The 23773-nt window shown below is 65.4% G+C and overlaps 5 protein-coding genes across 12 annotated transcripts; 3 read left to right on the top strand and 2 right to left on the bottom strand.

Annotated features, from left to right (window-relative positions):
* Positions 1 to 455: 455 nt before the first annotated feature.
* On the bottom strand, positions 456 to 10889 carry HGS (hepatocyte growth factor-regulated tyrosine kinase substrate). 3 transcript variants are annotated; one of them, XM_028130417.2, is made up of 22 exons: positions 10788 to 10889; positions 9316 to 9400; positions 9010 to 9085; positions 8520 to 8612; positions 7295 to 7418; positions 6887 to 6939; positions 6511 to 6579; positions 6242 to 6366; positions 5332 to 5410; positions 5153 to 5251; positions 4913 to 5008; positions 4262 to 4300; positions 4049 to 4192; positions 3917 to 3976; positions 3312 to 3540; positions 2977 to 3149; positions 2752 to 2892; positions 2497 to 2674; positions 1755 to 1888; positions 1577 to 1666; positions 1312 to 1401; positions 456 to 970 (listed from the first exon to the last, which is right to left on the bottom strand). In XM_028130417.2, the coding sequence occupies exons 1-22, from the start codon at positions 10822 to 10824 to the stop codon at positions 860 to 862; spliced, it is 2325 nt and encodes a 774-aa protein (XP_027986218.2). In that variant the 5' UTR covers positions 10825 to 10889; the 3' UTR covers positions 456 to 859. The 3 variants fall into 3 exon arrangements, with proteins under 3 accessions (XP_027986218.2, XP_054564821.1, XP_054564822.1); XM_054708846.1 differs by having other exon boundaries at positions 3312 to 3525; XM_054708847.1 differs by having other exon boundaries at positions 3312 to 3522.
* Positions 10890 to 11096: 207 nt separating this feature from the next.
* Positions 11097 to 13816, top strand: ARL16 (ADP ribosylation factor like GTPase 16). 2 transcript variants are annotated; one of them, XM_028130424.2, is made up of 5 exons: positions 11097 to 11179; positions 11406 to 11464; positions 11867 to 11980; positions 12319 to 12434; positions 12562 to 13816. In XM_028130424.2, exons 1-5 carry the CDS (start codon positions 11119 to 11121, stop codon positions 12731 to 12733), a joined length of 522 nt encoding a protein of 173 aa, XP_027986225.2. In that variant the 5' UTR covers positions 11097 to 11118; the 3' UTR covers positions 12734 to 13816. The 2 variants fall into 2 exon arrangements, with proteins under 2 accessions (XP_027986225.2, XP_054564844.1); XM_054708869.1 differs by lacking the exons at positions 11097 to 11179; positions 11406 to 11464 and adding an exon at positions 11471 to 11635.
* Positions 13731 to 17920, bottom strand: CCDC137 (coiled-coil domain containing 137). The gene is made up of 6 exons (XM_054708867.1): positions 17756 to 17920; positions 17281 to 17414; positions 15992 to 16211; positions 15222 to 15304; positions 15003 to 15082; positions 13731 to 14875 (listed from the first exon to the last, which is right to left on the bottom strand). The coding sequence occupies exons 1-6, from the start codon at positions 17869 to 17871 to the stop codon at positions 14663 to 14665; spliced, it is 846 nt and encodes a 281-aa protein (XP_054564842.1). The 5' UTR covers positions 17872 to 17920; the 3' UTR covers positions 13731 to 14662.
* A 100-nt stretch (positions 17921 to 18020) lies between these two features.
* OXLD1 (oxidoreductase like domain containing 1) lies at positions 18021 to 19540 on the top strand. 2 transcript variants are annotated; one of them, XM_054708868.1, is made up of 3 exons: positions 18021 to 18142; positions 18308 to 18501; positions 18979 to 19540. In XM_054708868.1, exons 1-3 carry the CDS (start codon positions 18064 to 18066, stop codon positions 19396 to 19398), a joined length of 693 nt encoding a protein of 230 aa, XP_054564843.1. In that variant the 5' UTR covers positions 18021 to 18063; the 3' UTR covers positions 19399 to 19540. The 2 variants fall into 2 exon arrangements, with proteins under 2 accessions (XP_054564843.1, XP_008153359.2); XM_008155137.3 differs by lacking the exon at positions 18308 to 18501 and having other exon boundaries at positions 18026 to 18142.
* On the top strand, positions 18077 to 23606 carry PDE6G (phosphodiesterase 6G). 4 transcript variants are annotated; one of them, XM_008154988.3, is made up of 5 exons: positions 19604 to 19721; positions 20739 to 20811; positions 21946 to 22151; positions 22922 to 22962; positions 23283 to 23606. In XM_008154988.3, the coding sequence occupies exons 3-5, from the start codon at positions 22006 to 22008 to the stop codon at positions 23357 to 23359; spliced, it is 264 nt and encodes an 87-aa protein (XP_008153210.1). In that variant the 5' UTR covers positions 19604 to 19721; positions 20739 to 20811; positions 21946 to 22005; the 3' UTR covers positions 23360 to 23606. The 4 variants fall into 4 exon arrangements, with proteins under 4 accessions (XP_027986227.1, XP_054564845.1, XP_008153210.1 ...); XM_054708871.1 differs by lacking the exon at positions 19604 to 19721 and adding an exon at positions 20366 to 20481; XM_028130426.2 differs by lacking the exons at positions 19604 to 19721; positions 20739 to 20811 and adding an exon at positions 18077 to 18142.
* Positions 23607 to 23773: the final 167 nt, after the last annotated feature.

Genomic DNA, 23773 nt, shown 5'->3' with positions numbered 1-23773 from the left:
CAGACACCGGACTCTCTGCGCCCTGCCCGCCTCCTGGTCCAGCCCCCGGACACCGGCCGCAGCGCCTGCCCGAGGGTCTTGGCGTTGCTCTTTAGTTGCAGCCAGAGGAAAGGCGGGTTCCTCTCCCGCTGCCCTGCCGATGCTTAGAGCCAGCGCGGAGCGGGCTTGTCCTGGCCCTGCCTTTGGCCTGCGCTCCGGGAGCCTCTGTGCCTATTAACTAGTCCGGCCCCTCCGAGAGGAGCCAGGGCCGCAGTCACTAGGAGTCTTGGGTGTTTGCAAGCGGCGGACTCAACATTGAACATTTCCCTCCAACTACAGCTGCTGGCGTTGCAGTCGGACCGGAGCCGCGAGCCCTGTGAGCCCGTCCCAGGACTCGGGGTCAGGGGGGGACAGGCTGGCCTGCGGGGATGCCCACACCCTCCTGCCCAGCATCTTTCCCCCGAGCAGACACGTGGTTCTTGTTGAAGAGACTTTATTATGGCCGATCCATTCCGTCTACTGGGCACTGGGTGACATGACAGCTCAGAAGCAGAGAAGCTGGAGACTAGCCCCCCTTCCTGTGGGGCCAGGAGCCCCTGCTGACAGCTCTGGGGGGGTCCTAGAGGGCTCTGGGGTGGGGCAGAGGGACCTGACACCCAGGCTGGGGCTCCCCCGCCCCCCCAGGCCCGGCCATGGGGAAGCAGGTCGGAGGACAATTCAGGGACAGGAGGGTGGAGCCTGAGGGGTGAGGACAGAAAGGCGGGCTGGGGGCAGGGCGCTACATGGAGGAGGGGAGCGCGAGGAGGGGACAGGACGCTAGTCAGACGGAGGCGGCGGTCTCGGGATGTAGTGTTACTCTGGGCAGCGCTGGCCTGGTAGGTCAGTCGAAGGAGATGAGCTGGGCTTCGCTGCCCTGCACCTGCAGCCCCTGCGCGGGCGGCTGCTGGGCCACGGGCGGAGGCTGCTGCGGAGGGCCGCCAGCAGGTGCCATCTGGGGGACGAGAGGCCATTGGTGCTCCTCCCCAGGCCTAGCTCCCCTCTACTGGCTGCTCTAGAACACCCCACCCCAGCCTTGTCCCTGGTCCCCTCCAGCCCAGGGTGCAACCCCCCCTTCCTCCCTCGGCTTGTCTGGGCTCTGAGCTTCACGCCCCAGCAGCGCCCACCCCTAGAATCCCGACAGCTGAGCTTTACGTCAACGTGGTTTGCTCCCCCCGGACGCTGCGTGCACCCAGGGTCTGTGGGCCGAGTGGCATTCCCAGCTGGACTGCCTATCTTCCCAGGACAGCGCCCTGCAGAGGGCCGGGGCCCAGGTGGTGGCCTGGGAGGGCTCACCTGCTGGTACATGGGCTGCTGCCCCGAGATGTAGGGCTGCGGCGGGGGCTGCAGTGATGCGTCCTGGCTGGGGAGGGCGGCCATGAGGTTCTGTGGAGAAGGAAGGGAGCCCTGTAGCCAGACCAGTGGGGGAGTTTCTGACTTGGAAGACCAGCTGGGGAGCCCAGTGGGGGGAAGGGGGTGGGATCAGAAGGGTTGAGCCTGGCCAGCGTGCCCCCAGCCTCTCCGCCGGGACCTGCCTGTCTGGATGCCCGTGTGGTCTCACCTGCATGCCGTAGGGCTGGTAGCCCATGGACACCGCCTGGCTCCCCATGTAGCCCACGCTGGCGGGCTGCGGGGGCTGCGAGGGCACCGTCTGTGGAGGGAAGGCCTGTGAGGAGCTGGGAGGAGGGCTGGGCTGGCGCCGCACGGGGCCTCTTGGGGAGGGAGCAGCCTCGCCCTACCTGGTAGCCCTGGGTGGGGGTGGGCTGGTAGGAGGAGTAGGCTGGGCTGGCGGCGGGTCCCGCTGGGCCCTGGGGGGCTGTCTGTGCGCCAGTGACCCCTGCTGGGTACATGTAGGTGCTCACCACGCTGGGATCTGGAGGAAGAGAAGGGAGGGGGAGGCCCCGGAGTTGGGGAGCATTTTTCTGAATTTTCCTTTTGGTTGTGAGACTTGGAACCAAGTTCATGTTTCGCCTTCTCACCAAAGGGAAGGACATCAACACAGATGGGAGGGGCCCCCAGCGAGGAGTGGTCAGGAATGAACCCCACTGTGTCCCAGCTGGGTAAGGACACTGCAGGGCGGGCAGCTCTGCCTCTACCTCCTGAACCCAGAGGCGGGTCAGGATGGCAAACAGCCTGGCACAGGCCTGGGCTGGCATTCCCGAGACTCCTTTCTGAATCCTGGGACCCAGCAAGTCAGTCAGCACCGGGGACGGGTGGGGGCGGGGATGAAAGGGGGAAGCCAGAGCCTCCAGACCGGAAGGTGTCATAGTGAACGCACTTTAGTGTGCGCAGTAGAGGTGTGTGCGTGTGCGTGTGCATACAGAGAGCAAATGTGGTAGAACGTTATTAACATTTGGGGAATCTCTTTGCACCATTCACTCTCTTAGCTATTCTGTAAAACAAGCCAAAATAAAAACGAAACAAAAAAGTAACGGTCTGGGGCTCATGTTGGCTGTTCGGCTCGTCCGCCCACCCAGTTACCTGCTCCGGCCCCGGGCACGCTGGGGTAGGGGCTGCCGGCGGCCGTGGCCGGCTGACTCATGTACACGGTGTGCATGGGGGAGCCCTCCACCGAGCCTGCCGGGCTGTAGGTCCCTGGGAAGCTTGTGGGGCCAGAGGGCTGGTACAGCACGCCACCCGCCGTGGGCATGGCCTGGAGCTGGGGACAGAGAGACGGCTGTCAAGGGGCTCCGGGCGGCTGTAGGGCAGCAGGAGCGGGAGGGGCAGGGCACCTGCCTGGGCATAGGGAAGGGAGAAGGCGGGCATCTGGGCGCGCATCTGGATGGTCTGCTTCTGCTGCTCCAGGCGCAGCTGCCGCTCCTTCTCCTGCTCCTGCAGGCGCTGGATGGCCAGCTGCCTCTGCACCTCCAGGTACTCCTGCAGGCACAGAAGCCGTCAGCACCGGCCATGTCAGTGCCCGCAGCCTGCAGCCTGCAGCCCGGCCCAGGCCGCTCTCCGCACCTGCTTCTTCTGCCGCATGATCTCCAGCTTCTGGGCCAGCTGGATCTGGCGCTGGCGCTCCGCCTCCTCCGCCGCCCTGCGCAGCTTCTCGCGGTGCTCCTCCCGCAAGGCGCTCAGCGCCCCCCGGGCGTCTCGGATCTGCGCCAGCTTGTCCTGCAGCCCCTCGTAGTACACTGCAGGGGGCAGAGCGGCGTGGCTGGGGGATGCCTCCTTCAGCTGCCGGTCCCATGCTTGGTGGGCTATTTCCCGTCACTGGGACCACCCCCCGGAGCCCAGGAGCCGCCCTGCCCAGCGCCCGCCGCCCACCGCCCGGCAGCGTGGAGGCGGGGACGCACGCCGGCGCTCGTCCAGCTGGTTGAGCAGCTCCAGCAGCTGGGGGTGCATGCTGTTGATGGACTGGAAGAGGGACAGCACGGCCGAGTCGTTGGTGATGCTGCGGCCGCGCACGTGGTTGCTCTTCATGCGGTTGACGAAGGTGCTGACGGCGTTCTGCAGGGCCTTCAGGAACTGCGCGTGGCTCTCCTCCGACTCCCCGTTCTGGAACTGCTGCTGGGGACGGGCACACTGTGGGGTCCCCGGGCTCCCGAGTCAGGAGCTGCCTCCGTGGGCAGGGCCTCTGCCCGGGCCTCAGCAGTCCCGCCTGCACCAGCCCTGACCCAAGGCAAGCACCTCAGGCTCCGGTCTTTCCGTGAGGAAGAGCCGGCTGCAGCCCCGTGGCCGCCCACAAGCACCCCCCGCCAGGTGACCCGGACGGGCCTCTCCTGCAAAGGCCTGGCATCTACTCCAGTGGCAACAAGGCCGGAGCCCCAGGATCGACAGCTGGGCAGCCTGGGCACTGGTCTGCTCGGTAGGCAGCCAGCCCAGCCGCCTCCGGTCACTGGGCAGCGGGGCCTGCGCTCTGCACCCAGAGGCTGTTCCGTGGCCCGAGGAGGGCGCTTACCTCGCTGAAGAGGCCCCCGGAGGAGGTTAGGGGCTGAGGGTCCGTCTCTGGGAGGGAAGTCTGGAAGACACCAGAGGGTGAGTGGCCGGCCAGTCCCCGGGGCCCTCCCAGCGGCACTGAGCGCGGCCTCACCTCCACCGCGGCCGCAGGGGCTGCGTGTGCCTCCACGGGCTGGGCGGCGGGCTCCGCCTGGGGCGCGGGGGCGGAGGGCGTGGGGCTCTTCCGAGCCTCCTCCTGCTTCTTCTCCCAGTAGTTCCGGTTGAGGTACCGGGCGAGCTGCGGGGGCAACGGGAGGTCATCCAGGGCCAGGGCTCAGGAGGGGAGCCCCGTGCACAGGACACTCACCTCGGGGTCCATGTCCTCAGCCAGCGGCGCCGACGAGTTCTGGGGAGAGAGGGGAGGGGCCGAGGGTCACTGGCCACAGCACAGCGCCCCCACAGCCGTCACTCAGGGGCCCGATGAGCCCAAGGGGCTCCATAACGGCTGACAAGATGCAAGGGAGCACCTGCCCACCCTCCCACCAACCGTACGACTGGTCCCCAATGGGCAGACGGCAGGGCTACTCTCAGCCTGGGCCTGGCTGGCCCCACCCCTCGTCACTGAGGACTCGGCCGACCCCACAGAAAGTCAGTCCTGTCCTGGCCAAGCTGAGGCTAGAAAGGGCAGCCACCTAGACTCCCACCTGCTCCCGCCTGGGACAGGCAGACAGCACGGGCCTCGGCACCCGCACACCGGGGACGGGGCCTCCCTCCTGGTCCCACCAGGAACTTCAAGCCCAACTGAGAGGCGTGGAAGAGCCGGGGCTCTCACCAGTGGGGCTCCCAGCCTTCCCGGGTTCTCCCCCTCGGGGGACCCCTGGCCGGGAGCTGAAAGCAGGGATGGGAGGGGGGGAGGGAGGCCAGGGGATAAGGCGCCGTCCTTCTGGGCAGCCCCCCGCTCCCTCCCACGGGGAGCAGTCCAGCAGTGTGTGGGCCACGGGGGGCGCAGGGGACTCACCACGGGTGACGCGTACAGGCTGCTGGCGGGGGGTGCGGACGAGGTCACAGGCGTGGGCTCCGCCTTGGGGTACGCTGTGTACCCCGACTTCTGTCTCTGCGGGAGAACCAGGAAGAGTGTGTCCCGCAGAGAGCACGGGCATAGCAGGCCCAGCCTCCATACTCAGCCCTCCCCAAACATTTAGGGGTGCTCCCCCAGCACCCCAGCTCGGTGCAGCCTCGGTTCCCCCTCCCCACTCACCATCCTCTCCTTCTCCTCGGCCTCCGACTGGGACAGCGCCAGGGCCAGCTGCAGCTCCTCCTCCTCCTGCAGGGCCGTCTCGTCCCGCTTGGGGGGCAGCTGGGGGCAGAGAGGCTGGTGAGCGGGGCCGGGGAGAGGGGCCCGGGGAGAAGGGCTGGGGGCGGGCCGCGCGGGCGTACCTGGGACTGCTGCGACAGGGGGCTGGTCAGGTACTCCGGGGGCAGCTCCGTCGTAGGGGGGGCCTTGCCATCCGCTTTCCTGGACAACAGGGTGCTGTGGGGGACCGGGCACCGCACCGGCCCCCAAGGATTCCCCAGCGTCACCACAGTGATCACCGTGGTCACAGCCGCACCCCAGAGAAAAACTGAACCTCAGACTAGCGGGCGCTTCCAGGCAGGGGACCCTGGTGAGTCACCGGCCTGAGCCACACAGCCTGTCTCCGGGAAGTGAGGCTCAGACACCGCCTGGGACAGACAGATGGACAGCACGGGCCTCTGCACCCACACACTGGGGACACGGCCTCCCTCCTGGTCCCACCAGGAGCACAGGCCCTGACCCGAACCACGAGGGACCTCAAGCCCAAACTGAGGGCCATGAGGCAAGGGCGTGGGCGCATCGGGAAAGACAGAGGAGGGGACGCCGGGGAGCGGAGACCAACAGGCCCTGACGTCACTGGGACGCGCGGGACCAACAAGGTGCAGAGGGCACGTCAGCGCCATGCGTGGGCTCCGGAACAGAGCGCTCCTCTTCTGGGGCACGCACACGAAGGTCCAGGACCAAACACGTGTGTGAACACACATGCAGAGGGAGCCCCCATCAAGGTCAACACCAAGGGACCAGGCAGAGGGCATCCCTCACCTGTCACACCCGTGTCTTTCCTGGAAGTTTTACTTCCAAAGTAAACAGTTAAGAGGCAGCAAACTCCAGCAACGGGCTGGCAGCCCCAGGCCCTGGGGGCCCGCCTGGCTCCGCCCTGTGTCCGGGCGGCTGAGGCTGGAAGGGGGCAGGGCCGGCCTCTGCCAGGCCTCGCTTGGCGAACAGAAGCCGGGCTGCGGGGAGCGCGGGGAGCAGGCGGCGCCTGGGACTCACTTGTTGAGCTGCTCGTAGCAGGGCTCGCACACACGCACCTCCTTCTCGATGCCGAACTTGGGGATGGTGGAGTACCGGGAGGAGCACTTGCCGCAGAAGATCTGGCCGCAGGCCCGGCAGTGGTGCTGTGACAGGGCGGTGGCAGCTGCAGGACGGGCCACTGCCCCACTCGCCACTCCACCCAGCAGCACCCACCGAAAGCTGCCAGGCTGGCCTCCCGGGGGGGGGGGGCGAGGGGGGGAGGCAGGCCCTCCTGACGGTGCGCTCACCTTGCGGGTCACCACCCCAAACTGCACCCTGCAGCGGTGGCACTCCTCGGCGTCCACCCAGTCGGGGGCCTGTGGGCGGCAGAGTCAGGACAGCCCCGCCCTCCGTCTGCTCTCTCCGCCGAGGCCCGGCCGGGAGGAGCCCTCTCCAGAGGACTTTTCCTCCTGAGGCCGCACACCAGGCGCAGTGGCCTCGGGGACAGGCCAGTGCCATTTAACCGCGAGCCCGCCAGCCACAGCCTGCTCACTCCACTGGGCAACGCTGGGCGCCTCGCTTTCAACGCAGACAGCAGCTCACGGCGGCCCAGGCTCCCAGCAGGCCTGTCCCCGGCCCCCTCCGCCCCAGAGCAGCCCTCCCCTCGCCAGGCACCAGACTCACCCTCTCCGCAGCGAACATGGCATCGCTCTCCTTGAACTCCGGGAAGACGTGTCCTGGAGAAGGAAGGCTGCAGTCACCACCGGCCGCCAGGTGCACGAGGCCCCAGGCTCACCTGTCCCCCAGCCTGCCCTGCCCTGCCCTGCCCGCTTAGGACCACGACCGAGGCTCAGCACCTGTCTCCACAGGCCTCCCTGCCCGTGTGTGCTGCTTGGCCCCACCCCGGCCCCAATGGGGTTGAAGTCTGGAAAGGCAGGGGCTCGCGTGCCTGGAGCGGGGCTGACCCACGCACCACCTTGGGGATACCCGCTCCGTGTGCCACTGCTGGTTTGGGTGGGTGCTGTCCCCGCCCGCCCAGAATGAACACAGCCCTCAGGTCACCCGATGTGGGCACTGTCCCCGCTGACTCACCCTCCACCTTCATGATCTGGTAGGTGTCCTGGACGACCTTGTACTTGGGCTCGTTCCGGAAGGCGTGCGCCCAGGCCTGGATCAGGTACAGGATCTTGTTTCGGACGTTGACTTCCACCTGCCTCTGCAGAGGAGGAAGGCGTGAGGAGGGACATGCACACGCAGGTGTAAGGAGTGTCAGCGTGGCCAAGGGGTTGGGAGGACCCACTGCTCGGGCAGAGGTGGGCAGGTCCCCGGGTGAGGTGCAGGGGCCACCCTCTCCCCAGGGCCAGCTGCCCTCCATGGAACCCCAACCCTGAGGAGAACCGCTTGCATCTGTCCGCCCACGGGGCCTGCACAGTAACCCCAGATCCCCAGATCCTCAGCCTGTACCCTGCCTGACGCTGGCCCTCCTTCCAGTTACAGCCAGGCCCACCGGGCACCCTCTCCACCAGCCGGAGCACCCAGCAGCACTTCTAGCGCCTCGGGCGCCACCCACCCAGGCCGCCCAGGGCGGGCCTTTCCTGTGATCTTTGCGCACCCGGCGGAGGCCCTCTACCTCCACGGGGGCCTAACGGCCTCAGGCCATGGTCTGCGAACTGCTCCCCTCTTCCCAACGGCTCTCGGCCCCATGGGCCCCAGGCACCGGCAGGACCAGGAAGCCATTGGAGCCTGGGGCTGCGCTCCTCAGAGCACCCAGGCAGCCTCAACTCCGTGGGTGCCCTTTCACCCCAAAGAATGTCTGCCCCACCCAGCTCTGCATCACACAGCCTCGGGGTCACTGCCCACGTCACAATCCCTGCAGGGGCAGCGCAGGCCCCTCTGGACCGTGTTTCGGGCTCAGCAGGACTTTCCCTCCTCTGCCAAAGGAGGGCATCGCCCCTCCCCCCTCCAAAACACATTAGCCCACGTGCACCCCGCTCAGAGTAGCCGGGGCGCCCAGCTGCCCTCGGGGCTCCCGGGCCTCTGCTCACACACATGCAGCTCCTCCCTCCACCTGCCCCCCCTCAGTGAGTGCCGTGACTACAGCCCCGAGTGTCAGTGTGAGGTGGGGCAGGTGAGGCCCCCTGCGCCCAGACATCACCGGATGAGACCGGCCTGGCGCAGGGACCACCCACACTCACCCCGTGGCCTCTGCCACACCTGGAGCTGCTCCTGCCACTGGTGCCAGCAACACCCGCACAGCAAAGGCCTGGCAGCGGGCGACACCCCCCTCCCCGGACCCCGGCTCCCGAGGAGCCCTCACCTTCAGCAGCTCCTTCAGCTCCTCCATGGTCTGCTTGTTGGCCACCTCGTCGTGGACGGTCTGGCCACAGTTCTTCACCACGGACTCCATGACCTGCAGACCCCGAGGAGGGGAAGGGACAGGCTGCTGGTCAGCGCAGGGACCGCTCCTGGACGGCCCACCTCCTGCAGAGGCCGCTCCCCACAGGCTCTCGGGCTCCCAGCCCGTCAGGAGCGCCCGGAGCCTGCGCTGCCCGGGCTCCACCCAACTCCGCGTGCCATCACCACAACCGAGGCTGGAGCCACCCTCCCCGCCCGACGCGTGTCAGTGTCAGGTGGGGCAGGGGAGGCCCGGCCCCGGCCGGCTCTGCAGGGCTGCTCACACCTGCCTCCCGCCCGATGCCTGCACTGTGCTGGCGCTGCCCAGGTGGTGGGAAGGCCGCGGGCCACTCCTCTGCCACCCTGACCGCTCGGGACGGGGCCCTGAGGGGGGGGTGCAGGCGTCCAGTCACCTCTAGGGCATACAGGGCCACGTGGGGGTTCTTGTCACTGACTTTCTTCTTGATGGAACTCACAGCATATTTTGCCCTAAAAGGAAAGGGTGTTGGTAGGAGCGCAGAGAGACGGGAGAAAGAAAACCGTCTCAGCAACTAAGACGAGAGCAGCCCAGCTGCCGTCTGGCCCTCGAGGCCCCCAAGCTGGACGGAGAGAGTCCTCTGGCTGCACCCAGATCTCAAACACCGCAGCGCCCGGACCACGCAGCTCCGCCAAGGCCGCGGGGCCCTGAGGGCAGTGGGCACAAGTGTCCCCTCACTTACTGCGTGTCCCCCTGGCGGATCAGGTCACAGATCTGCAGGATGGACTCCCAGTCGGTCTCCAGCAGAAGCTGGCTGGTCGCCTTGTCTGAGACAGAAACGGACCATTAGGGGGGCTCCTCCTGCTGGGATTGCCTAGGGGGCCCCCGGCTCAGCAACAGGGAGGAGCTGCCTCCATCCCATTTTAAACACTTGGACGCAATGGAAAACCCCATGAGAATCCTCCCGGCGCAGTGGTAACTGAGAGTGCTGGCCTGACCCAATGAGGCAAACAGCCTGGAAAAGAACCGCGAGCCCGGCCGGCGTGGCTCAGTGGTTCAGCGTCGACCTATGAACTAGGAGGTCAGGGCACAATCCCACAACCTGGGCGTTATGCTCAGTTTCTTGGCGAAGTTTGACACACCAAGCTCAAAAGGTTGCCCATCACTGAGCTAGGTCCTACTTCCACCCCCTTGCAGATAAACCGCAGCAGAGAGGGGAGGTCACTGCCAGGGGTCACACAGCTTGCTGGGGACACAGCCAGGACTCGCGTCCCTGAGCCCCCGGTTTTCAGTTTGACCTCGTTGGTGGGATTTGCACTGGGGCCAGGCTTCGGAGAGGCCCCTGGACTCCTGTCCTCTGCTTCAAAGGACTGACCTCCGAGGATTCTCCAACGAATCCCTCCCGCTCTCTATCACGTGCAAGGCTCCAGGCCTGCTGGCACCCTCTTCCCTGGAGACCGCCAATCACCTAGCAAGGCCTGGCCACCTCCACACTGATCTGCTGGTAACTTCTGGACTGATCCTCGAAAGGCTGAGCCACCCCAGGTGGCTGGGTCCCTCGCCTGCACCTCCCGACACCAAGAATGATGCCTGGCCTGAGGGTGGGCTCGGACTGACCAGTGGAGACCCAGAGCGCCCGTCCCGAGCCGGCACACGCCGTTTCATCGGAGGGAGGGGGGCTTGCCCGGGAACATTCCTTTTCCTTCCTAAAATGTGTGGCCTCCAGGAGGCTCAGAAAGGATGGGCCACAGCCCCCGACAGACGGGGAACGCCTTCCCGAACCACCCCAGCCATTGGGGACCGGGGGGCTGGCCTGGTCCGCAGGGAAGCAGGCCTCAGAGGAGCGTGGCAGGTCCCAGAAAGGTGTCCTCTTCTGGGGGTGCTCATGTTTGGGTCAAGAGCCCTAACCCCACGCAACCTAGGCTTTTTGCGGGGAGGACGTCCACTGAGATTTGCTATTCGGTCGAGTCACCCATCTTGATGACTCAGAATCTCGAGCTCGCTCGGTCAGGCGCCCGTGGTCGGCTCCGGGAGACCTGCCGGCTCCGGGCCCGCCTCCTCCGCGGACCCTCACCCGCCCGGCCAGCGCCCGCGCCTGGCACTGCCAACCCCCGCTCGCGGCGCGCCCACCCAGGGCCCGGGCCGCGTGGCGGCCGCTCCGCTCGGATCCGCTCGGGGCCGCGGGCCGGCGGGGAGGGGCAGGGGCCGCGTTACCTAGGAGACGCTCGAAGGTGCCGCTGCCGCGCCCCATGGCGACCCGGACCCGACCCGACGCCGAGGCCTCCTTTGCTGCGAGCCAGCGCGTCCCCGACTTCCGCTTCCGCCTTCCCCCGCGGGCGCGCGCACGTACACGTCGCCCTCCTCCATCCGCGAGGGGGCGGCCTTTCCGCTCGCTCCAGACTCTGCGCGCCGATTGGGCCGCGGCTGCTGGAAGACCAATGAGCAGCCCAGGAGGCGAGGCTTGTCCAATGAGAGCGGAGCCGAGGGCGGGCCTTGCGTCCCCGCGGGGCGGAGCTACGGGGGCCGAGCGGCGCGAGTGGTTGGGATGTGTCTCCTGCTGGGGGCCGCCGGCGTGGGCAAGTCGCTGCTGGTGAAACGACTGCAGACTATCCTTCCGGCCGGGCGAGGGGCGCCGGGGAGGCGGGGGCGCCTGGGGGTGGGGCGGGTGGGGGCGCGGGGTGGCCGGGGTGGGCGACGCGCGACTCTCCGGAGGCGGTCGGGGTCGGGGTCGCCTTGGGGGCTGGAGAGGGAGCCTGGGGGCCGGGGGCGGCCCTGGCGGAGTCCCGCCTCCGCCGCCCCGCTGTCCCGCTTGGGTCCTTGACCGCCTCGCACAGCTGAGCTCTCAGGATGGGAAGGGCGACCTGGGCGATCCTCCCTCGACGCGACCCACGGTAGGCGTCGCGCTCCCGCACGTTTAGTAGACACGGAACCCCTTGCGTCTTGCCAAGTGCTTTGGCTTCTTAAGCGGACCGGGAATCCAGCCGGTCGATGAGTTCAATGCGCCCCAGGGAAGCGAGGGGGTGTCGGGAGGAGCCGGGCCCACGAGGACACCGCGCTGTAAGGTGGGATTCCTGTCCCGGGTCGCCCACAGAGCGCACCCCCGGTGGGCGCTGACTGGCCACGGCCAGCGGGAGGGGGAGGGCCCAGACGGGAAGCCCCTCTTCCTTACGGTTCTGCTTTAGGGCCCACGGCCTTTTGGATTTGGGTCACAGTGTGAAGGGCCTCGCACGTTGCTCTGCGGGGGTCCCAGTGGGAAGGAGCTGTGCTGGTCTGCACCCTGTTTCTCCCCGCAGGTGGGCACCAACCTCACGGACATCGTGGCCCACAGGAAGATCACCATCCGGGAGCTGGGCGGGTGCATGGGCCCCATCTGGTCCAGTTACTATGGAGACTGCCGTTCCCTCCTGGTGGGTCCCCAGTCTTGGAACTCTTTTAGGGGAAGTATGTCCCCGGATCGGTATTGTCTGGTCCCGGACCTGCCTTTGTGTGGGATGGAGTTTGGCTTCCGGAGCGACTGTGCTAGTGGAGGGAAACTCGGTCTGACCCTGGCGGTCCCCCTGGCAGCTCGTGTACAGGCTCGGGGAGGCTTGTGAGGGGGTGTTCTTGCTCTGTACAGCCCTCCCCACAGCCCTTGGCTTCAGAGTCATCTTGCTCGTCTCGGGCCAGGGCTGTGGTGCCCAGGGGAGGAGGTTGGCAGGGGCTGCCTCCATCACAGAGTGGCCCTGAACTTTGCCCTTCTCCCCAGTTTATGGTGGACGCCTCCAACCCCACCCAGCTCTCCGCATCCTGCGCGCAGCTCCTGGGCCTCCTCGCTGCAGAGCCGCTCGCAGAAGCACAGGTCCTGATCCTCTTCAATAAAACGTACGGGTCCGCGAGCCGAGAGGGAGCAGAGGGTTCCCGGGGGAGGGTGGCCCCTTAGGGAGGGGTGCAGTGGGGGCTGGGGTGGGCTTGTGGGGCCCACTTTAACAAGGCGCCCCTTTTGCTCCAGTGACCTGTCCTGTTACATGACCGTGGAGGAGATGAAATCGTTAATCAGACTCCCAGACATCGTTGCTTGTGCCACGCAGACCATCACCGTGGCCGACATCAGTGCCCGGACCGGCACGGGCTTGACCGAGGTGCTGCGCTGGCTCCAGGACACACACGGAGCCGGCCGGTGACTACTGGGCGGGGGCGTGGCCGGACCGCCCTATGGGGCGGAGGCAGAGGGCAACCCAGCTTGGCCCCGAGGCTTGTGCCTAGGAAGAGGAGGACCCAGCGTAAACCTCGAAGGGGGGCTGCAGTGCCGCCGTGCAGTGATCGAAAGCCGAGGCACCGACGTTGGGATGAAGACTGTCCAGGGCTGGGGGAGCAGCACCGCTCCAGACCGGAGCACCCGGAGCAGCACGCGGGCAGGGCTCCGGCGGCAGGGAGGGGTCTGGTGGAGCGCGGGTGCCGCTGAGCTCATGACATCGGCACGTCCTGGGGTTACGCTTGAACGTACCTCTTTGGGCCACTATTCCCCCTCCTGTGACTGGTAAGGAGCCGTCTGCCGAGTGTGGTGACACCTCAGGCTGTGCCGTGCTTCTGGCTGCACTGGTTTGCTTCGGCTCTTTGCTGTGCACGGCCCGTGCCACTGCTGGGCGCCACCTCCCAGACGCCACCGAGCAGCCCTGGACGCGGGCCATCTCCACTCCTCAGTGGGGTCTCCGTTGATTTCACAGGCAACTTGAGACCCAGAGGACTTTAGCAAAGCCTGGTTAAAGGCGTGAAGTGCTAGGACTCTGGGCTGTAAATCATCCATTCTTCAGCTAAGGGCGACTCCCAGAAGGGGCCGCAGCAGGCAGGAAGCCCCCTTTTTCGCTGTAAACTTCTGAATTATGTAAACCACGCTCTCTGTGTTCAAAAAGTGAATTAAAACAGCAAAGCAAAAGTGGCAACTTAAAGCCTAAAAACACAAACCATCTTAACTGTATCCAACTGGTACCCCAACCAGAGAGAACCTACGGTGCCAATCCAACACCACTGGCCTGTCTGGTTGGATGAGAAAACTGAAACCTTAAACCTCGTTCTGTACGTTTACGTTAGCACTGTTCATATTAGAGCTATTTTATGTTTGTTGGAGGATAAAGTATATTTGTGAAACATTCTCAGTATAAGATACAAAGAAAGAAAACATAAAATATTAAAATTTAATAGCAAATATCAATACAAACTCAGAATTTTAGTTACATGTATATACATTTAAAAAATTATATTCCTAAGGCCCATTTGCAAAAATGGTCTAGAAACAAGGACATCTCAGCCTCAGTGAACATTCCTAGAACCCAGATGCTGGTCTCTAAGCACCACACCCCCCACCAGAGGGAACAGTGGTCCCGGACAGAAATGGCTCCGTATCGTGGGCAGGGAGAGGCGTGCACCTGAGAGCTGGGAACCTGTCAGGTCAGTGTCCAAAGGCACCAGGTCTTGTTTGGAGGACCGCTCCCCGGTGAGAAACGCTTCCTGTTGCCACACCCCTTGGTGTGGTGCTGTCATCGGCCTCCACGTCAGAACTAAGGCGTGCACGGACTCCAGCTGCCTCCGTGGGGACTTAACTGGCACTGGGAGCCAGCAGTGTAGGTGCCAGCAACCCCTGGTGGGTCCTGCCCCACCCTCCCCACACTGGCTGCCCCCGGCCTCCAGTCCAGCCGTGCTGCTCAGGTGAATCCCGGAGCCTGTGATGGATTCGGCTCGCCCGAGTCCACAGCGTCTACAATCAACTGGCACTTAGGGATGGGAGTAGGGGATGGGCCTGCGGTTGTCTCAGCCCGGACCTGTGCGTGCAGTACAGGTGAGGGTGATGCTATGCTCGGGGACAGTGCCAGGTGTGACAGGCTGTGACTCAACCAGGCGCTGGCCCTGCCATGGAGATGCTGTCCATGGGACGGGCCTGGCGGATGGTCTCGCTTGAGAGAGTGTTTAGGGGGGAAAAAATGAGAGCCAAGACGAGCCCTTTCCCGAACTCTGAGCTGGTGCACCAGGCTGTGTCGGGGGGTGCGTCCAGGGAAAGGACTTTGATCTGGGGACCCCCGGCCCCTCACCGCACCGAGTGCAGGAACCCTAGTCTCTCAAAGGCAGGTCTCTGGCTTCTTCCTGGGAGGGAGGTGGGCTGACGGAGGCCCCTGCGACTGCCGCTGCGCCTTCTTTACCGCCCTATAGGCCTGCACAGCCCGCTCTCTCTCCTCCGCCATGATCCGCTGTCGGGCCATGGAGGTGGGTGGAGGCCGGGACACGCCACCAGGGCTCAAAAGCATCGCCAGCATCAGCGATTTCTTGCCAGGCTGAGGACCAGACAGAAGGGGGCACGGGGTCAGGAAGAGGGGAGGTGACAAAGCCTGGTCCCCGAGCCGATAGGCCCCGTGAGAACCGCACTCCCCGGTGGCAGCAGGGAAGCCCCGCCCTCCTTACCTGGCCCGCGCTCCCGCTCTTCCTGGGCTGGGCGGTCAGCTCGGGGGGCTGCAGGGCGACCTCACCAAACTTCACCGTGTCTAGAGGGGCAGAGGAGCACGCCTGAGGCCTGCTGCCACCTGAGCCGCTCGCTGGGTGACCACCCACCGACCCGGGGGCACATCGGTGCCGCCGGCCCCAACCCCCGCCCAGGCCCACAGTCCCCTCAGGATGAGTCACCTCGGAGCAGCTCCTGCTCCAGCCTCTCCGCGGCCTTTTCCTCTCTTTTCTTCCGGACTCTGTCCCGCCGCCGCTTCAGGAACCTGGGGAAGGGAGCACCGCGGGTCACCCTGCCCTCGAGGGGTGCCCAGCGGCTGCCTCCAGTCCCCACTCCGTCACCCCCCCACAGCTGTCCACCAGAGGGGGCTCTGAACCCCGCCAGCTAACCGCTGTAAGATGGAGACACCTGCGCCCCCTCTTCACAAGGAGGAACTGACGCTAATGGGGGTCACTGCTAAGGGCTCGCACATCTCCTCTGGAAGGAAAGGTGACACTGAGAACAACCCCAGTCCTGGTCCAGGGAGAGACGTGGCACCCGCTGACCTGAGGGGGAACCCGGGGCTTCGTGTCAGCCTCACCCAGACCCCCACCCATAGTCCTGATTCCCACGGGGGTGGGCATGGTCCCTGGCAGCCAGCAAGCCCTCCTGGGTGACATTAAGCCTCATCGTTCTCCACCTCCCGACAGCAACCAGCTGGACCACTGGCCCTGACCTGCGCTGGCTCTCGGACCCCCTTGATGCCTTTCCAGAGAAACACAGAGACAAAGCTAGGCCCTCAGAGTTCCTGCGTCAGAGCCTCCCTGACCGCCCCCCCCCCCCCCCCCCCAGGTGACCAAGGTTTTCAACTTCTTTCCGTGAATCACGGGGTGGGACGGGGTGGGGTGGGGTGGGGTAGCCCCTGGCAACAGAAAACCATCATGGGACCCCAAGCCCCTCCAGCCCCACTCACGCTTTCTTCCCCTCCGACTTCTTCTTGGGAGCCACCTGCGCTTCGGGCTGCTGGTCGGCCTGGTTTTTGCTGAGGAACAGCACGTGCTGGGCCGCCTGCTCCATGCGCTGGATGTAGGCCCCGTCAGACTCCCACTTCCTCTGCTTGAACTTGGGGACCGCGATGTCTGGACCCACTCCCCTCGCCTCCTTCTCCAACGTCCTTCTAAAGGCCGCCTGGGCTGAGGGTAAAGGGAGATGAGGCACGAGGGGCCGGAAGGGTGGTGGCCCAGGCTGGCTGCCATGGTCATTGCCCTCCCAAGGCCACAGGAAGGGAACACCAGGCTCACGAGGGAGCAGCCCAGCGACTGTGGCTGAAGGGGATGTACGGTGCCCATCTCGGGGCACCCACAGGGACGGGGTCACCCCAGACCACGGGTACATGTCGGAGAGATCACTGCAGCTCAGCTGAGAAAGGAAACAGGAAGCCACCTAAACGTCCATCAGGAGATGAGTGCTGAGCGAGTCCCTGTGCTCACGCAGAGGCCTCCCTGCCCCGGTCAGAGGAGAGCACAGCGGAGCTCCGCACAGGGGCGTGGACAGACCCGTAAGTCCACTGCACATGACATGGAGAAGGCAGGCACGAAGCTTGGACAGTGGTCGGCAAACTCATTAGTCAACAGAGCGGCAAACCGCGGCTCGTGAGCCGCAGTTTGCCGACCACTGCCTTAGGGGGAGGAGGCCTTCAGAGCGGCCTGATTTTACCACATGTGAGTTTACCTTCTAAAGAGCCGGGGTTTAGGTTCAATTACCCAACAGCAGGGCTGCAAAACCAGCCTGCATTTGGGAGAACAAACACATCTACACAAAAGACTCCACCCCCCAACATGTGCCAAGGGCCACCTCAGGCAGAAGCTGATGGAGGGCACTGGCCTGGCCTGGGGGAGGGGTGTGATGGGTCCGTTTGTCAGAGTGAGCCTCATCAATGCCTTCCTTAACCCCAGAAACCCCCCACTTCTCCCCACCATTCTCTCTCACAAGACACTCGCGGGCTAGCCCTGTCCACTCTCCCTCCCTCGCTTGCTCCACAGTGACCGCTGTCAGATGGCTCTCCACTGCTCTTGGGGGAAATCAATGCTTCTTACACCAGGCCCCGGGCTCCCTGGGAGCCTCTTCTGAAACCAGAGGCGGCTGTGGCCCTGGAGACCCGGCCTTGGGTCAGTCCTCGCCCCCGCCCCCTCGGACCACTGGGGCACCCTTGGATATTTGGACAATTTCGCTCTATTGCCACCCACACGGGCCGCACATTACCCTCTTTCTTCCTCTTCTTGTTACTGACGGGGTTTTTCATCTCCTGGCGGCTCCTCATGATCTCCCGGAGACGGAAAGGGATTTCCTGTTCATCCTGGTTCTTGGGCTTGCAATTCACTTTCTTCTTTTCTTGGCTAAGAAGGAGAACACGGGGGTGAGATGTGTCCTACGTCCAGCAGAAGCAGGGTCGGAGGAAACGAAGCTTCGCAGGCCGCCCTAGCTGCGGTGGGGCACGCGGGTCGAGGCGGCATCCTCCCCCGGAGGCTGTCCCTGACCCGGGTTCTCGCAGAACGCTCCGAGCGCCCCAGGGGCCGCCGCTCCCTGACCTCGCCCAGGATGGCCAAGACGCACCCTGGAGGTGGCAAGTGTCTCCTCCTTCGCGCCTCCACGCGCGGCACGGACAGGGCAGAACGCGAGGGGCCCGGCAGGGGGAGAGGCCGGGGCAGAGACGTCGGGGGGGCGGGGAGAGACCCACCTGCGCGGCCTGGGCCACGGCGCCGACTGCTTCCCCAGCAGCTGCTGCCGCCGCTCCTGGCCCCTAGGCCCCCCTCTCTGCGGGGGGCCCGCTGCTCGGAGCCTGGCTCCCGGCATTTGCACGCGCCGGGGTCCAGGGAGAAGCCACTTCCTCTCTCGTGGGCGGTCCTGCCCAACGACCGCCACTTCCGCTTCCTGCACCGAGCCGCACGCTCATTGGGGCGGTGCAGCTCCTAGCCGAGTCGCGATTGGCTAAGGTGGCCGCCGCTCACGGCCCGGAAGGGGCGGAGACTGGAGCCCGCGTGCGCAATGGGTCGGGCCGCGGGCGATGCTGCTGCGGAGCGTAGCCGCGGGCGGCCGGGCGGCGGCCTCAGCTTCCCTGTGCTCGGTGAGTCCCTGGCGGGGACGGCGTGGTGGGGGTGGGCCGGGGGGCTGGGGCGGCACGGACCGGGGAAATCCCGGCCTCCCCGTTTCCCAGGGGCCGCGGCGGCAGCCCGCGCCGCCGGCGGGCAGGGCAGCCTTGGACGCCGCTTGTCCGTGCTGCTCCCGCTAGGCCCGCTCCCTGTCTGCGAGGAGGGCTGTTTTGCTTCTGGGCCGAGCCCCGGCATTGGGCCAGCGGGTTCTGGCTCGTCCACCCGTCCGGCCATATCTAGGAGCGCCTGCTGCATGCGCGCCCTTTGGGGAGGCCGCAGTGAACCGGGAGCTCGTGCTCCCCCGGAGCTGGAGACGGGAGTTCGGGCTGAGAGGGTCGGTTTTCAGTGCCCTGGAGACACGTGGAGCTGGGAAGGGGCCCCAGGGCTAGGCCGGGGCTGGAGGAGGCAGGGAGGCTGCCCACGGGCTGTGCGGGGACCCGGGCCGCCTGGGCTTCTCCTGTGACTGAAACAGGACGAAGGGGTGATGCGGTCAGTGCGATGGTCAGAGGGGACGGGCCCTCTGTACTGGCTAGAGGGAGAGGTGGCGTGGCTGGGGGTGCCAAGCTTCCCACCACCCTCCACCTGCTGGAATGCGTTCCCAGTGACAGGCCCTGAAACCAGCCCTTGTCTTCAGTCACATGTCCTCATACCAACCATCACATCCGGTTACAGAGGGAAACCGAGTCTAGACTTGTCTAAGGTCACATGGGAGCTTTCTGCCATTGCCCAGAGGCCGAGATTCCCATGGAGCTGGTGGCGGGCCAGGCCTGACCAGCATCCTGGAGGCTCAGAGGCCTATTTGCGTTCTTAGGGGCCAGGCCGACTCGCCAGCTGGGAGTGGTGCCGCGGGCTTCCTGGAGGCGGCAGCCCTCTGCACAGGTACCGTGCCTGGATCCTGGTCTGGGAAGGCCGCAGAGGGTTGGGGAAGGACCATGGGGAGGAGGGCTCCCAAGCAGGTGCCGACGGCACCAGGCATCCGAAGTCCTCCCTGCCTGGCGGGAGCACCTGTGAGACCCCGTACCCCCCGCCACCTGAGCTGCAGCCCCCCACAAACTGCTGCATGAGCGGCTGCCCCAACTGCGTGTGGGTGGACTACGCCGACGCACTGCTGCAGCACTACCAGGACGGCGGGGAGCGGGCCCTGGCCGCCCTGCAGGAGCACGTGACCGACGAGAACCTCAAGGCCTTCCTCAGGATGGAGATCCAGCTCCGCATGAGGAGCAGAGGCTGAGCGGGCCCGGCCCACATGCTCACCCGCGGGGAGCCCGGAGCTCCTGCCCAGCAGCACACGACCCTCTGTCCCGGGCGCTTCATGAGGCTTGGTCGGGTGGGAATCGACTTCACCTGAAAATAAACAAACTCTCTGCTGCGGAGACAGAGGCCTCTGTGCTGTGGTCTGCGAGGCCTCATCAGAGAGCAGGCGTCCTCAGACGGTCCCCGAGCCTCTGCACCAGCCTGTGCGGGCGAAATAAGACTCCTTTCCTTGAACATTCAAATGACGCTGACCCCAGGGCCCCCTTCCATGTCGCAGCAACTCGGGAGTCCTGCGGGAAGGTCAGCTGTGGTTACTCGGCAGTGGGGCAGAGGGAGGCCTATCTGGTCCCAGGAAGTTGCCCTTGGCAAAGCCCTTGGCAGCCTGGGAAATTCCCCATTTGTCCTTGGGGAGACACCCATCTGCCAGCCAAGAAGCCGGCTGCCCATCAGCCTGCAGGGGCCTGAGCGCCGGGAGCCACCAGTCCTTCCAGCCACTTGGGCAGTTGGCCAGGGGGAGGACTAGGAGGCCTCAGGCATCAACCCTAGAACCAGCGTCCCGACTCCGGCCTGGTCCTTGGCTGCAGACCTGGCCATGGGACCATCGGCCCAAGTGGGACTTTATCTCGGGGCCCTCACTGCGCATCCCTGTCTTTCCTCATCCTTGTCCATGGAAATTCCCCACCTCATCCCCCACCCCAGCAATCCCAACTCCGATGCGAGTGGCCTGGGCAGGGCAGGGTTAAAAGAATTTATGCCGGTTTATTTCCTCATTTAAGGGAAAAGCTAAGGTTGTAACACGACTTTACGAGGGATTTGAGCTGACAAACCGGCCTCCCCTTTGATGTGAAGCTAAAAACGGGGAATGCTAATTCCTGCTGGGATCCGGTGGTGCTGTGTGGGCACCAGCAGGGAACTCGGGACACACGCCAAGGCCAGGTGGGCCCCAGGGCACAGCCCATAGGGACCCCAGGTCTGACACTGCTGTGTGGGCCACCTGCAGGCTGCAGCGTGTCCGGGGCATGCAGGCGGTTTTCTGGAAGTCGGTCGGGACTGGACTGAGGTGGGGAGGCCCAGGATAGCAGCGTTTCGTCTTTGTCTCAAAGAAGAGCTGCTTCAGGAGAGCCCTGCCAGGCTCGCTGTTCCTGACCACACTCCCCCCGTCCTGGCCCGTCCCTAGCTCACTCTCCCTTCAGGCCCTGACCGCACCCGAGCCCCTTCCCCGTCCCCTGGCATCCTGGGTGGTGCCCGCCCCAGCGGCCCCGTCAAGCTCATTAGTGTGGCATCGAGGGCCGTGCTAATCAGCTTACCCGGCAGCAGGATAAATGCCCGCTGACCCCTGGTGAGGGAGGCCGCCACTCACACCGATGCCCTGAGACCTGCCGGGTGCCTGGTGAGTAGTGACCGCCCCCGTTGCCTTTCCTGGCAGCCACTCACCCAAGGGTGTTAGTGGGCGTCTGCGCAGGGTGGGAAGCGGGCGGCGTTTTGCCACCACACTGAGGCCTGGGTCTGAGGATGTACAGCTGATCACCTCTGCTCCCCCAAGTCAGACGGAGGTGCAGGCCGTCCCCAGGCCAGCGATGCTCTGGGAGTCCCACGCCCAGTCACCTTGCGGGGTACCAGCCGGGAGCCTGGCTGGGGCCGGGCAGCTCAGGCAGCGGTTTCCATGGGGACAGCATCTGCTGCTGGAGCTCCCACAGGACACAGCTGTCCACGCCAGGCCCGGGGCCCAGGACAGGAAAGGACCCGGCCAGGCCTGCTGCCGCCCACCTCGGACCCTCCTGGGCTGGTTCTGGTCCCAGCACAGAGGCCGAATCTTAGGGAGGGAAGGTCCAGGGCGGGGCCACCCTAATCCCAGGCACCCAGCACCCACCACTGAGCCTTCCTTGCCAGTGGGACCACCTGTCCTTGCAGCCCATGAGACGGGGGACAAGAAGGGTACCCAAGGGCCGGCGCCTGGGGCCTGCGGTGGGCACAGCACTCCTGTCTCATGCTGAGCCCCAGAACCTGGGCCCCAGTGGCCATGGGGATTAGTCTCCCTCTGCTGCCAACAGGCTTAGAGGAAGCCGAGCTGCCCTTGTTCTGGGCCAAGGTCACTGGGGCTTAGGGCACCTGGGGAGTGGCTCTGGGGGAGAGGAGAGGAGGTCACCTGGTCAGTGTTGTGCGGACACCAACAGACCCTGGTGCCCAGAGGGAGCTCCAATGCAGTGAGCGGCAGGGAAGACCCTGCCACAGCGCAGCTCGGTGACTCCTGTGAGACGCCCCTTCCTGCCGGCGTCCCGCCCCCTCCCCGGCCCCCCTCGTTGGCACTGCTGGGTGAACAAGACAGTATGTCCCAGCCTCTGGGAGGAGGGGCGCACTTGGGGGGCCTCCAGCGCTGTCCCCGGTGTGGCCCAGTGGAGCCCTGCGTGGAGGTGGCAGGGGCTGCTGTCGGCCATGCTGAGGGCCCCTAGGTCTCACACTTCGGGGTTCCCTCTGGTGGGTTGGAAGCAGGAGGCTGACAGAACCCCACCTGGTCTGCCCCCAGCGCCCAGCCTGAGGGAGTCCAGAAGCCCAGGGTCGTCACAGCGTCTCTGCCAGCCTGGCCATGAACCTGGAGCCACCCAAGGCCGAGATCCGCTCGGCCACCAGGGTGACGGGGGGCCCCGTCACTCCCAGGAAAGGGCCCCCCAAATTTAAGCAGCGGCAAACCAGGCAGTTCAAGAGCAAGCCCCCCAAGAAAGGTGTCCAAGGGTAAGCAGAGCTGGGGAAGGGGCCTCTTCAAGGGAATGGAGGGGCCCAGCAGGGAGGCGGGGACTGGGGGGCTCAGCCATCCTTGGCTGGTTGAGGTGGTCCCATTGTCCTCTAATGGGGTTCTGGAGAGCCCGAGCAGGGCCTGTCTCAGGGCCCCCCACTCCCAGCAGGAGGGGAGAGGAGCAGGGGGGAAGGGGTACTCCTGTCACTGTCTCCAGTCCTTATTCCAAACAGGCCCAGAAAGCGGGCTCACTGTCATCTAGACTCCATCACAGCCACCGGCATGGGTCCCTGCACGCACACGCACAGCCCGTGGGTGCACACGCAAGGCACACCCATACACTCCACACTCAGGCACCTGCTCATCCTCATTCTCCACACACAGGCACCTGCTCACCCTCACACTCCACACTCAGACACCTGCTCACACTCACACTCCACACTCAGGCACCTGCTCACACTCCACACTCAGGCACCTGCACACCTGCTCACACTCCACGCTCAGGCACCTGCACACTTGCTCACACTCCACACTCAGACATCTGCTCACCCTCACACTCCACACTCAGACATCTGCTCACCCTCACACTCCACACTCAGACACCTGCTCACACTCCACACTCAGGCACCTGCACACCTGCTCACACTCCACACTCAGGCACCTGCTCACCCTCACACTCCACACTCAGGCACATGCATTCGAGGGCAGACATAGCCCCCACCCCATTCCACTCATCATGACCACCGTCCTGACGGCTGTGTGCTTGCAGGTTTGGGGACGACATCCCTGGAATGGAAGGCCTGGGGACAGGTATGACCATGCTGGGTCCCGCCAAGTTCTCCCCACTCACCTGCCCACAGCAGGCAGGGTCCCAGCCTCCTCTGGCTTCCCCAGGCCAAGACTCACTTAGGGACGCCCCCAACCTGTCCTTCATTTTCTCCCCAACATCAAGGGTGAGGTCCCCCTGGAGGGGCTGGGAGAGGAGGAGGAGCCCCTGCTGCACCCACCGTCTTCCTGGGCGGGGTGTCCACTCGACACCCCAAAGCTGGTGTGTCCTGGGAGGAGGGTCTTCCCCATTTGAGGTGTGGACAGCAGGGCCCTGAGGGGACGGCGGGGCCCCTTCTCCGCAGACATCACGGTCATCTGCCCATGGGAGGCCTTCAACCACCTGGAGCTGCACGAGCTGGCCCAGTACGGCATCATCTAGCCGCACCTGCGTCCCGACCCCCCCGCGGCTCCCCACCCCCACACACCGCAGCCAGGGCGTCAGGATTGCGAGACCGAGTCTGAAGACCTTCAGAGGGCAGTGACGTCAGGCCCCCTGCCCAACCTCCCGGGAGACTGGCCCACATCCCCTCCTCCTGCAGCTGGAAAACCAGGGCTGGTGCCTCTGGGTCAGCGCGGTGGGTGGCCACGCTCACGGTCCCCGTTTCCAAATAAAACGATCATCCTCATCGCTGGCTCGTCTGGGGGTGTTGGGAGGGGTGTAGGTCGCTTCTGCAGGAGCGAATTGAGGAAGGCACAGGGCGCTGGGGCAGCAGCGGCCTGGCCAGGCAGAGAGGGAAGAAAATCCGCTGGCCGCTGAGCCTGGACCTGTGATGGCTGGGCACGTGCGGCCAGA

The sequence above is a fragment of the Eptesicus fuscus genome, chromosome 20 (assembly GCF_027574615.1).
Source record: "Eptesicus fuscus isolate TK198812 chromosome 20, DD_ASM_mEF_20220401, whole genome shotgun sequence".
Lineage (NCBI taxonomy): Eukaryota > Metazoa > Chordata > Mammalia > Chiroptera > Vespertilionidae > Eptesicus > Eptesicus fuscus.
Note: the sequence above shows the minus strand (reverse complement) of the source record. Positions and strands in the feature narration are given on the sequence as shown.